The sequence below is a fragment of the Procambarus clarkii genome, chromosome 47, assembly GCF_040958095.1.
Source record: "Procambarus clarkii isolate CNS0578487 chromosome 47, FALCON_Pclarkii_2.0, whole genome shotgun sequence".
Classification (NCBI taxonomy): domain Eukaryota; kingdom Metazoa; phylum Arthropoda; class Malacostraca; order Decapoda; family Cambaridae; genus Procambarus; species Procambarus clarkii.
The window spans coordinates 34,579,665-34,593,219 of NC_091196.1; the positions used below are offsets into that span (position 1 = coordinate 34,579,665).

At 51.1% G+C, this 13,555-nt stretch overlaps 1 protein-coding gene across 10 annotated transcripts in view; it reads right to left on the reverse strand.

Moving 5' to 3' along the window:
- LOC123762901 (mitochondrial potassium channel ATP-binding subunit) overlaps positions 1 to 13,555 on the reverse strand; it is an 848,556-nt gene that overhangs the window by 633,098 nt on the left and 201,903 nt on the right. For 8 of the 10 annotated variants that reach the window (XM_069302215.1, XM_069302213.1, XM_069302214.1 and 5 more), the window contains one exon: positions 7,720 to 7,893. The exons of the other annotated variants lie outside the window; for them this stretch is intronic. In XM_069302215.1, the coding sequence (XP_069158316.1) occupies positions 7,720 to 7,893 (174 nt within the window). The remainder of the gene's footprint in view (positions 1 to 7,719; positions 7,894 to 13,555) is intronic. 10 annotated transcript variants of the gene reach the window in all.

A 13,555-nucleotide genomic window follows, 5' to 3' on the forward strand; every position in this document is an offset into this window, starting at 1 on the left:
ACGTATCAGACCGGACCGATCAGCTGAAAGAAGCAGAGCCACGGGAAAACCCCCATTGTTTGGACACCGAGCAAGCAGCACCTGAAACCAAGGCTGGGCTGGCCACCAAGGAGCCAAGAGAACTACTCTTCCCTGGTAAGTCTCCAAGTGAGCTAGGACCTAGAGTAACAGCGGAACCAGGGGGGGGGGGAAGAGGTACAGGTAACTCCACCTCATCCAGTCCTGCCGAAATGCATCGATCTCGATGGCCTCGCAGTCGGGGAAGGGTGCCACATATACCGGGAGACTTCCTCAAACACACCGACGCAAAGAGGTCCACCTCCGGAAGGCCATACGTCCGGCAGAGCCTACTGAATGAGTCGGCGTCGACCGTCCATTCTGTGGACAGGGGAATGAACCGAGAGAGGCCGTCTGCCAGGACGTTGGACACCCCGAAACGTGAACGGCCAGGAGAGTCAAACCCCGAGAACTCAGCAGATGATTTACCTGAAATGACCAGCCCAAAGAGCTAAGAACCACATTGAACCCCCTCAGTTCAAGCAATGAACCACCAGGGAGCAGTTCAAATGGAGCCAGATCGTCAATCTGCGAGTGACCCGAACACTCTGAAGCGACATCCACACCGCCGCAAACTCCCGCACCATGCTGTGGGCCCGACGGAAGGATGGACTCCAATGCCCCTGGCCGGCCTGATGAGCACTGGTCACAAAGCCCCAGCCAAGAGATGAGGCATCTGTAAACACACTGAACGAGGACTCAGATAGGTGCCAAGGCACCGAATCCCGAAAAACCCAAAGAGGTAGCCGGCGATACAGCAGCTGACGCAAGGCCCCCAGAGGCTGAACCCAGCAGTCACGAGAAAGGCAGAAGGGACGTCCCAGAAGGAACCAGAACAGCCGACGAAGCCAAACCCAACCTGGCTGGTAGACCATCACTTCAAAGTTCAGGCTCCTGCACAAACCCTCGAGCAACTCCCGAGTGATCCAGGAGTTCCCCCAGAAACAAGCGAAGATGGGAGCGCAGCTGAAGCAGAGACTCCAGAGGGAGAGATAAGGAAGCGGTCTGAGAGTCCCACACAAGACCCAGCCTAGTCCGATCCTGAGAGGGAACCAGATGGAACTTCTGCCAGTTCACCAAGAACCCGAACCCGGCGAGCAGACACGCGGACTGGCTGGGAGCCCAGACCAGCCAGTCATCAAGGAAGGCCAGCACCTAAAGCCCTAAGAGACGCAGACGGACCACCACGACCCAGGTAAAGCGTGAGAACATGCAAGGTGCCAGGTTCATCCCTAATGGGAGACAATGAAAGCGGTAACCGAGACGTCCCACAACAAAAACCGAGCCAATCTCTGAACCCTGGATGAATTGGGACATACCAATACATGTCCTGGAGGTCCAGAGACACCATCCAAGCTCCTGGCTCCAAAAGAAGCTGGACCTGGGACAGAGTAGTCATCCAAAAAAACACCGTTGAATATAATGAAACACCCCGGAGGCTCCCTAGAGCTTATCGGGCTAATGTATGTTATATTAGACCGGGACATTAGCTAAGGAGTTCAGACCTATCAGGGACTAGCGCCAGAACCTGGCCCCTTCAGAGAGGTTTCAGGGAGCAATGGGCCTGGAAAACCCCTTGTGGTTGGGGTTTTCCTTATTTACCATCGACCGGGGTTATGCACCCAGAAAGGTAGGCATAACAAAACAAACCCCACATGGTAAAACACTAAAACAAAAAACCGAACAGAGAGATAGAAACTCCCTACAATCCCAAGGAAACAAGCAAACAAGCAAACATCAAACTTTACTGCCGCGCCGATCGTCCGTGCAGCCCTCCCCGCCACGAGAGGGGAAGGGGGGAGCCCCGGACCTCACCACGCCAGCTGCCTAGCATCAGTTCGGAAGCTAAACTTCAACCAACGCGAAAAAACTAACAACCGGTGAGAGGAAGGGTTGCCAGGGAGCCTCCGGGGCTCACCCAGAAAATGGCATTTCATTACATTCAACGCTGGTTTTCTGTGGGGAGCCCCAACGGCTCCCTGGAGCTACATACCCAAAGAGAAGGAAAAGAAAGGGCTGACCCGGGAGGCGGCCGCCACAAACTCTGCAATGCGAAGCCGAGACAACAGGCTGCAACCTGCGACCCAAGGCAACAAGAACGCACAGGAGCAGACACGTGCATAAAGAATGGGCGGCCAAGAACCTTTGCGACCCTCAAATCCTTGCGCCCGAAATGAGCCCTAAATGTCACCAACACAGCAGCGAAAGCTGCAAACGTCCGAACAGCACGGGCGCAAGGACAGACTGCAGGCTGGAAGACTTAAAAACTCTGCAGACGACCTGGGAGACCCGAGCCCTGAAACCGGAAACGAGGGGAACCGGATCAACCCCAAGCGCATCCCCAGACACGGTACACAGGTAACGGCAAAAAAGCGCAACCGAACCTTTGCGACCCTCAAATCCTTGCGCCCGAAATGAGCCCTAAATGTCACCAACACAGCAGCGAAAGCTGCTAACGTCCGAACAGCACGGGCGCAAGGACAGACTGCAGGCTGGAAGACTTAAAAACTCTGCAGACGACCTGGGAGACCCGAGCCCTGAAACCGGAAACGAGGGGAACTGGATCAACCCCAAGCGCATCCCCAGACACGGTACACAGGTAACGGCAAAAAAGCGCAACCGAACAACACAAGACTCACCCCCATCCAAACCAATCAAGTATCAATAACCCAAGGACCCCTCTGGAAAGCAGCCGTCTCGATCGTCGCCAGAAGGACGGAGAAAGGCTGCAAACGTACAAACCCACCACCAGTACCAAAGAGCAGAAACCTGAACCGAAGGGGCTACCAGAAACTGAGAAGATAAGAGGGCACCCTGATCAAGGACCAGGATGGCTCAGGCAATGCATGAGCAGGCCGGAGGTGAAACAAAACACGAGAAAGCGTATGGAATGGGGCAGATATGACGTCCACCCCGAACGCAAGCAGGAGCGGCTCTTCCAGCGCTGCACAAAATGAGGCGACAGTAAGAAACATCAATTAACTGTAGTCCTGAAAACCCAAAAAAGGACAAGACAACCTACGAAAAACATGAAAAAAGTGCATAGAAACACCAGTAACGTCATACTGTTGCCGAGACGAAGCTCGCAGATGAGACACCATCAACAAGCCACCTGATCACCACAGAGATCTTGAGTTTATCTTGAGATGATTTCGGGGCTTTAGTGTCCCCGCGGCCCGGTCCTCGACCAGGCCTCCACCCCCAGGAAGCAGCCCGTGACAGCTGACTAACACCCAGGTACCTATTTTACTGCTAGGTAACAGGGGCATAGGGTGAAAGAAACTCTGCCCATTGTTTCTCACCGGCGCCTGGGATCGAACCCAGGACCACAGGATCACAAGCCCCGCATGCTGTCCGCTCGGCCGACCAGCTCCCTATGGTGATGGAGATGGTGATACCTGCGTCAAAATACCAGACGCGAAGAGCCGAGGAGAAGGCCGAACCAATCACGTACAGGACCGGTTCAACCAGCCAAAAGAGGCGGAGCCGCGGGAAAATGCCCCGAGTTTGGACACCTATCAAGCAGCGTCTGAAAATAAAGCTGGTCCGGCCACCAAGGGACCATAAGGACTACTCTCTTGGGAATGGGCTCCAACCGAGCCAGAACCCGAAGCAACAGCTGGACCGGGAGAAGAGGAACAGGTGCCCCCACCTCGACCAGTCCTGCCGAAAGGCATCCACCGTGAACGCCTCGCAGGCGGGTAAGGGCGCCACATAGAATGGGCGACGCCTAGACCATGCCGACTCGAAGACGTCCATGGCCAGGATTCCATACGTCCGGCAGAGCCAACGAAATGAGTCGGCGACGACTGGCCAATCTGTGAACAGAGGAATGAACCGAGACAGGCTGTCCGCCAGGACGTAGGACACACCCCAGACACGAACCTCACAGTTAGCCAAACCCTGAGAATCCGGCAAACGAGCCACTCTAAGGGACCAACCCCAAAGGTCAAACACTTAAGAGAAACCCTGTGGTTCCGGCAAAGAACCGTCAGAGAACAGTCCGAATGGAGCTGAATGGTAGTGCACCAAATGACCCAAACCCTCCGAAGAGCAAACCAGACAGCCACGAACTCCTGAACCGTGCTGTGAGCCTGAAATGCCATAATGCCAGGAAACCGGCAGAAGAAAATGGCCACCAGAACAGAGGGCTGTGACCGATGCAAAAGATACGAAAACACGCCAGCAAAAGTGGGAAACAAGCAGACTGGATGGGCAAAAAACCCCGCCCAGAAGCAGAAAACTCCAGGCAGGGACAAACCGCCCCAGAACTGCTAGCAGGCATCCCCCACAGCCCCGGGAACCCACAACAGAGGCCCCGGGGCAGAGCTGTCCTCCAAGCCCTCCGCCCTTAAAGAAAAGGAAGAGTCCATGGGAAAGGCAGCAAGAAAGGGCCGCTGGTAAGACCCAGAAGCCTTGGCAGGAGGAATAGGCTCGAAAACCTCCGTCCCCAACCTAAACGGGGCAGCCCCTGAAATCACCCGAGTTTCGGCCCCAACTAAACCCCGCCCCGACTCCAAAACCCACAGACGGTCTGGAGCCGGGAACAGGGAAGGAAAGGGGCGAACAGCACCTAACCAAAACAGGGCGGCCCCGGGGCATCAGAGTGGGAAACCAACCTAGCGTGTTGCAGCAACCTAACCTAGCTTGCAACACGGATGCCGCCTGTACTCTGAACAGTAATAACATCAGGAGAGTACTGGAGAACAAGCAGAGAATATCTCTCACAAGACTCCGGGTCAAGGTGTCAGTGACCCAACAGGCAGCATGACGGAGGTAAAGGTGGCGACTGTCATCCGGAGACAAGGATACAGCAACCAACGATTCTGTACAAGACGGGTTGGAACCCGGAAGACACATTCAATGGTCCACCGAGCCCCGACAGGGGTTTTCAGGGCCCATAGGGGTAACGACTATGGGAAGCCCGGGCAAGGTGTTGTTAACTGGTTAAGAAACCCAAAAATAACAAGGGGTAGAGGACAACACTGAAAACCCCTGCAACGTGTACAATCACGGGGGCCTAGCAGAGGGCCACCAAACACTACCAGTGGAACTATTGCCACACTAGGCAGACCCTCACCAGGCAAATGAAAATAAAAACAAAAGAAAAACCCTGCAAGAGTACACTGTCTCTAGAGGCAACAGGAACTGGTCGCCGCTTAGGTGGTAGGTCGCGCAACACCTTGACGCCCTAACCAGCACAATACCAGTCCCTAAACAGGGCCAAACAAGGGCCCCAAGGACGAGGCAAATGCTGAGCAGCAAGAAATTCTACTGGAATGGTTCCCGAACGCCCGAGGGAAGATAACCCTGTCATGCAGCCGCAGTACTCACAGGGCGCTTAGGGAAGTAAGCCCCTAAGCGCATGCAGCTTGCAATATATTTGAATATATTTCATGAATGGCTCATCGAAATATGCGGTAAAGTAGTCCTTTTCACTACCTTTATTGGAACCTTTATCAGGGAAAAGGTCTGTAATCCCAATATATGAATTATCAAAAACAGGAATTTGTGGAACAAAATCTGTCCAATCACTTCACACAAAAACACGTGCTGTCATTCAAGAGGCAATAGTGGCACCACGGCGAGGAAACCGTGGACAAGGAGTTGAAGCAGGTCTAGCAACAGTTGGGGTGGGTAGAGACAGTGACAGAAAATTACTTGATGTCAAGGGTCTTTGCTCATCAGCATCCCCATGTGATCCCATGCGGTGCCGCATGGCTTTGCCAGATGCTGCTTATGCGACAAATTGTCGCTTGGCAACACCACACACTCCACTGGCACTAGCGGCACCGAAACTATTTTCCGATTCTAAGTCACTAAAATCGGAAATCGATTCACCTTCCTCGACTTGTCGACCAAAACATCAATATCTTGCAATGTAGCACATGAACTGTGTGGTCCGGCACGAAGTGGGGTCGAGTGAGGGAGAGGAGGCATGGGCGAGATGCTAGGCCTAGCCCCCGTAGAACCAGCATGTTCACACTCATCACCAGTTGTATCCACTTCTGAGGGCTGTGTGTAGTCATGATCAATGTCGGAGTCGTCAATATCAGATTCATCACCATCCAAGAACAAATTCTTATTAATTTCATCATCGATCCGAGGTCGCGATGAACGCCTCGTTAAGCGGGGTCGGTTGTTGGAACTTGATGTGCTCGCCATGGTGTCCGCCAGGTAACTGAGGCCTGTACACAATGGAGGCCTATGCTGGATTTTTTCCCAGGTGGCGTTTGTTTATGGTCGGGTGCGGCTTGCCGATGTCTACCCCTATCCCACGTGGGGCATTTAAATTAAAGCACTAGACACGAAAACAGCTATATATGTATAGCGCGGTATTGGTTTTGTTACTCAAATCAAATATATATATATACTGCGCGGTCTAAGGGTAGTGCACACTTAGTAGTGCACTAAGGGTATGCTCCTAGCCTCATAGAGGAGTTAACAATTCATACACTAGTTGTTTGGCTGTTTCAGTGCTTCATTTTCTATGAACCTAACAAATGTCGATATTACTTCACTTCCTTTCTAGATGCTTTCCCAGTGTGGGTAATCGTATCAATCCCCCAGCTCTCTGCACTTCTATGAGGGAGGGCCAGGGTCTGGCTCTGATACCAAGTAGGCCAAACAGAACTCCTATGAGATGTGATTCAGTAGAGAGAGGTTATTTCAACAAGATATTTTCAGGGAGCCACCATGGGGTTCCCCCAGAAAACAAGTTACCTAGCTGAAAGAATCAGCTTCTATAGAGCTGCAATACCAGCAGGTAAAGCCCAAGGCATCAAAGTGGGGGTTAACACCACCCAGTACCCTCTTGCTCAATAGTGCTGCTACTTTGTAATGGGCTATGTAGTGCACAACCTTGTAATGGGCTGTGTAGTTGCACAATGTTGTAATGGGCTGTGTAACTGCATACCTTGTAATTGGCTGTGTCGTTGCACAACCTTGTAATAAGCTGTGTAGTTACATAACCTTAAAATAGTCTATGTAGTTGCATAACCTTGTAATGGGCTGTGTAGTTGCATAGTGGTGAATTTGTAGTTTAGAACAACTCTGGCTATCTTAGAGATGCCACAAAATAGTTGGATAGAATGTTGAGTGGGTTGATATTTTCCTTGTTGTAACCTCAGGCAGTTTCTCTAGGTAGTGGATTGAGGTATGGTCTCTACTGAGCTCACCATCCTTTAGTTTGGGGTACGAGACAATTTACATGGTAAATTTACAAGGTAAATTGTCATTAGGCTCTCAAAGTAAAAACTTACCTGCATACTAAAAGTAATCCGGGAGAGTTCAGTGCTGCATCTTGTATATACCAATGAAAGTATTTTAATGTATTTTAATGCTATCAAAATTATATACAACTTGGTTCAAGATAAATTTAGAGGCCTTTTGTGTGCCCCCAAGTTCACTTGACCAATATTAACATACAATGAACAACTGTTCGTTGTATGTGGGCATTTATTCGGCCCCTTTACAACAAATAATGCAAGTCATGCAATCTACTGTAATTTTCAAGATACTGGATAAGGAATTGAACAATCCTACAGTTTATCTCACAGCAATGTGACAAATAACATTTGTATGACTGTTGGAGTAATAAGCATAAATTTAAATAAATTGTATTAAAGGAAGCAGAATAATAAATTTAAATGTCATGATTACCCCCATAGCAGCTAGGAAGTAGTATAGTTGAGGCTTTAGCAACTGCCAGAAAGCTTCCCAATCAAATGTTGGGTCAGTAGAATCCTCAGTGTGCTCTGCAACTTGTAATCTATCATGTATCTCTCGTGTAGGCTGGATAGCTTTGCAGTCCACTAATAATGGAGCGGTTATAACCTGCCAAAATAAAAAATATAAAAAGTTGATGTTAAATGTAATGAAATGCTTTTTTCTGGTAGGGTCCTGGTGGCTCCCTGAAGCTATCTTACTGAGATTACTCCATCTAATGGGTCACAAAGAGTTTTGTTTCATCCAATGGTGACCAGAGACGAAACCATGTAGGAAGAAAGGTGCCGGTTTCACGCCAACGCAAAGAGGCCCACCTCAAGGTGACAGAGTATATCACAGAATCAACTGAGGGCTGCATTATTGACAGTCAACTCCATGGAAATGGGTCAGGAGTGAGATAACCCATCCGTGAGAACATTGGATATACCGCATACATGAACAGTGTGAAGAACCAAACCCAGAGAAGCCAAAAGATGAGCTTCTCAAAAGAGTCCAGTTGCACAGGCAATGGACCAAAGTGACATCCCGCAGCTCAAGCAATGAACCATGGGGGTAGCAGTCAGAGTGAAGCAGGAGAACGGAGCACGGAGGAAGCCAAATCCACCTCAAGGCATGCCACACAACCACAAACTCACACATCGTTCAGTGTATCCAGAGGAACAGGCCCCACCACCACCCCTGGATGGCCTGGTGAGTGCTAGTCACAAAGCCAATAACCAAGAATGAGGCATATGTAAATACACTAAGTGATAAGGAAGGATGGAGTCAAAGAACTGAACCTCAAAAAACCCAAGGAAAAGCTAGCAAGGCCAATAAAGGGCAGGCGAGACCCAAACTTGCCAGTCATGAGAGCAGCAGAACCGGAGAAAATGGTACAATGCCTAAAGCTAAGCCCTGCCCAGGAAAAAGACAATGCAGGCAAAGTTCAGGCTCTCGCCCAAATGCTCGACCAGCTAGCAAGTCACCAAGTCACACGTCCCAAGTCTGTACATGGGACGTGACCAAATGGGACTTCCTCCAATTCACCAGGAACCTGAACTCGATGAGCTGGGAAAGACTCAGATCACTGGCCAGCCGACATGTGGACTGACTGGGAATCAGTCATCAAGGAAGACACACACAAACCCCCTAACAGATACAACCAGGCCACAATGACCTGCACCAGTCTGTAAACACAGGGGACCAGATTCAAGCTGAAGATAAGAATCAAGAAGCAGTAAGCCTGTCACCCCAAAACAATACTTAACCAGTTCCTGAACCTGGGATGCATCAACATATGATAATAAGCATCCTAGAGGTCTAGGGGCACCATCCAAGCTCCAGCTTGTAATAGCTGGTGCATGTGGGATACACTAAGACATGCCAATAAGCATCCTGAAGGTCCAGAAGACCATCCAAATCTGTAATAGCAGGTGAACTTGGGCCAAAGTGGCCATGCTGAAGATCAGACAGGAAATGAAACTGATCAGACTCAAGAGATCAAGGATGTATAATAGGTCTGCTGAGTTTTGCTTTGGAACCAGGAACAACTGGGATACCCACCAAAGGGACCAGGCCACATTAACCATGCTTGAATTCATCCAACCCACAATGACCAGACACAGTGCTGAGGAGGATTCATGATCCAAAAGGGAAAACCACAAATAATGGGGAAGAACCAACCATCTTCACCAAAGGCAGCAGGAGACAACCCAAAAAGCCCACAAATTGTGGAACCATTAGTTGGCAAAATAAGCCAGATGACCACCAAGGCAACACCAAAAGGGCAAATTTTGAAAGAGCCGGCACAAACACGAGTGGAACTATCCTGTGATGTGTAGTTGCAACATCGAATAGTGGAGGAACTCGCCTCAGGAAGCACAATGGCCAGTGAATTGAACCCACCTGATGAAAAGAGGGCGAGGTCCTCACCCAACTAGATTGCCTCTGAAAGAAGGCAGAACCATAAACAAACAATAGATCAATAAGGGGGCAAGAAAAAGATGCAGTGGAAACGACTGGCACAACATCCTTGGAAAGAGAGCAGTTGAAAAAGGGCAAAACAGTCAAAAAGGATGAGAGACCAAGAGGTGGGCTGAATAAAATGCCTCCAGCACCTCTGGAAAGAGAGAGCGGGGACATTTTATTCAGCCTTAGGCAAAGTACATCATGGACAAAGCTGCCAAGGCCAGAAGTGCAGGCTGCAAGGCCTCCACACCTGGAGCAGACCCCAGCGATGCCACAGTCTACACACAGTTGCTCAGAGATTTCCCTCCATCAGAACCCAAACATGCAAGACCACTGCCAAGTGTGAATATGCCCTGTGGTGTTTGTGATATGGTCTAATACAGTGAAGGCAGCTGCATATGGAGCTGCTACTCACACACATTCTTAGGAAGTGTCAGAAAACAGGCAGCTCAAGAGCAGAGCAAAAGAAGCACTGCTCAGGAACACCTGAAAGACCGAGTTCACTTCCGGCCCATCAAGCATTTGGGTTCAACAGAACCACTACCAAGCCCCCAAGTAAGAGAGAGGAGTTGTTATCCATCCAAACCCGAGAACTCATACTGCATCAAATAAACAAAGACAGACCCATACCCAAATGAGGCTAGGTTCATCATGGAAAAAGAGGTCTGTGTTCTACAGGAGGTACCAAAGCAAATCCAGGCAGTCCACCAAAGGTGCAGTGCAGGAAAATAAAAACCTTTGGAAATACAATCATTCCAAGACACCAAATGGGACCCAGAATCACACTCAAAAGGGAAGCAGCCAAGCAACTCATACATGAAGGGAGGATATAAAAAACCCAACATTGAATGTAATGATAATAATAATAATGAAAGTGGGATAATAATGAAATGCCATTTTCTGGGTGAGCCCTGGAGACTCCCTGGAGCTATCAGACTGATATGCGACATATTAGTCTGGGGCATCAGTCAACTGGAGTTCAGCTTACCAGGGACCACGAGCCAAAACCTGGCCCCCCTCAGAGAGGCAAAGGGAGCAATGTCCTATGGAAACCCCCTTGTACTTGGGGGCATTCCATGTCTGCCACTGACCGGGTTTAGCACACAGAAAGATAAGCATAACAAAACACACCCCACATGGTAAGAAACCTGCAACCGAAGACCGAACAAAGAGGCGGAACTCCCCCCAACCTAAAGAACAAGCAAACAAGCAAACATTGCACCATTTGTCCACGCAGCCCTCCCCTTCCCGCGCCCGCTACTCAACACCTCAAGTTTGGAGGCTGAGCATCAAAGGGAGGGAGGGAGGGAGGGTGCCAGGGAGCCTCTGGAGCTCACCCAGAAAATAGCATTTCATTACATACAACGCTGGTTTTCTGTGGGGAGGCCCTTCGGCTCCCTGGAGATACCTAACCAAAGACAAGTAAAAGTCGGACTTACCTGGGAGGTGACCGCCCCTCGCTCCTCAACTCGAAGTCGAGACAACTGGCTGCAACCTACGACCTAAAGCCACACATGAACAACCAGGACCAGGAATGTTGACCAAATAACGGGCGGCCAGGACCCTGTTCAACCTCCAAACTCTCAGTGCCCGAATGTCAGCCCAAGACATGTTGCCGAAGATGGCAGCCACAGCAGCAAACTTACAAACCTCATGGGCACGACGATAGACCACAGGTAGGCTAGACTTAATACCCCTGCTGACAACCTGGGTGACCCGAGACCTGGAACAGGGAACGAGGGAAACCGGATCAACCCAAAGCACGTCCCCGGCCACTGAGGCTGAGGCGCGTAAATAACAGTGAAGAGATGCAACCATACACAACACATGATGCATACCTGGCCTGACCAACCAAACATCAATGACCCAAGGGCCCCCTCCGGAAAGTCACCGTCTCGTTCTTCGCCAGAAAAGAAGGAGAAGGCTGCAACCGAACAACCCAACCATTAGGTCCGAAGGAGCAAAAACTTCTGCCCCAGAGGAATGCATGAAGCTCCCCAACCCGAGCCCCAGAGGCCAATGCCAACATAGAAAGATTGAAAAACAATCTTGAACCAATGGGGCCACCACAAACTGAGGAGAAGAGAGAAATGAGAGCACCCTGTCCAAGAACCAGGACAGCTCAGGCAACTCATGAGCAGGCCGGAGGTAAAACAAAGCACAAGAAAGCTTACGGAATGGGGCAGAAGTGACATCCACCCCGAATGCAAGCTGAACTGACTCTGCCAGTGCCGCAGAAAATGAGGCGACAGTATTCGGCAATAAATGATGGTCCCAAAAAACCAGCGTTGAATGTAATGAAACGCCATTTTCTGGGTGAGTCCCGGAGGCTCCCCGGAGCTATCCCAGGCTGATATGCTAATGTCAGACTTTGGCATCAGTCATGTGTATGGAGTTCTTAGGCCTACCGGGGACCACGGCCAGAACCGGGCCCCCTCAGAGAGGCAAGGGGAGCAATGGCCTATAGAAGCCCCCGTGTAGTTGGAAGCATTCTATGTCTGCCATCGACCGGAACAGGCACCCAGAAAGGTAAGCGCCCCAAAACAAACCCCTATTCTGGTTAAAATTGCTACCTAAAACCGAACTAGTGGATAGAACTCCCCAACCGAAAACAAGCAAACTAGTGTGACGTCACACACTGCCGCGCCGCTGTCTGCGCAGCTACCCCCTCCCCGGGAGGGGGAAGGGGGAGCCCCAGACCCCCCGCGCCGGCTACCCACACCTCAGTTCTTGAGGCTGGATGTCAAAAACGCGAAAAACCGCCGACCGGAGGGAGGGAGGGATGCCGGGGAGCCTCCGGGACTCACCCAGAAAATGGCGTTTCATTACATTCAACGCTGGTTTTCTGGGGGGAGCCCCGTTGGCTCCCCGGAGCTAACTACCCACAGACAGAAAAAGAGGGACTTACCCGGGAGGCGGTCGTCGCTCACCCCTCAACTCGAAGCCGAGACAACTGGCTGCAACCGCCGACCCAAAGCAACACAGGCCCGACGAGGCCCAGGGACATTCACAAGGTAACGCGCAGCCAGGACCCTGTTCGACCGCCAAAATCCCCGCGCCCGAATATCAGACCAAGACATATTCCCAAAGACGGCAGCAAGAGCCGCGAACTAACGAATGTCATGGGCACGGGGATAGACCGCAGGCTGGCTGGACCTAATAACCCTGCGGACGACCTGAGAGACCCGAACCCGCGAACAGGGAAGAAGGGAAACCGGATCAACCCACAGCGCGTCCCCGGACACAGAAGCTGTGGCGCGCAAATAACGGCGAAGCGCCGCAACCGGACACAAAACATGATGCACCCCCGGCCTGACCAACCAAGCATCAACCACGCATGGACCCCTCCGGAACGCAGCAGTCTCATTCTTCGCCAGAAAAGAAGGAGACGGCTGCAAACGAACAAAACTATCACCACGACCAAAAGAGCAGAAACCCCTGCGCCGGAGGAGAGCATGAAGCTCCCCTACCCGACCCCCAGAGGCCAAAGCCAACAAGAAAAGTGCCTTGGAAAAACAATCCTGGACCGAAGGGGCCACAACGAAACGAGGAGATGAAAGGAAAGCGAGCACTCTGTCCAAAGACCAGGACGGCTCAGGCGACGCATGAGCAGGCCGGAGGTGAAACAATGCACGAGACAGCTTGCGAAACGGCGCAGACGTAACACCGATACCGAAAGCAAGCTGAAGCGGCTCCGCCAGCGCCGCACGATACGAAGCGACAGTGTTAGGCATAAGATGACGGTCCTGAAACAACCACGAGAGGAAGGACAAGACCACCCGAACAGACAAGGAGCTAACACGACGAAGACGCAAAAAGAAAC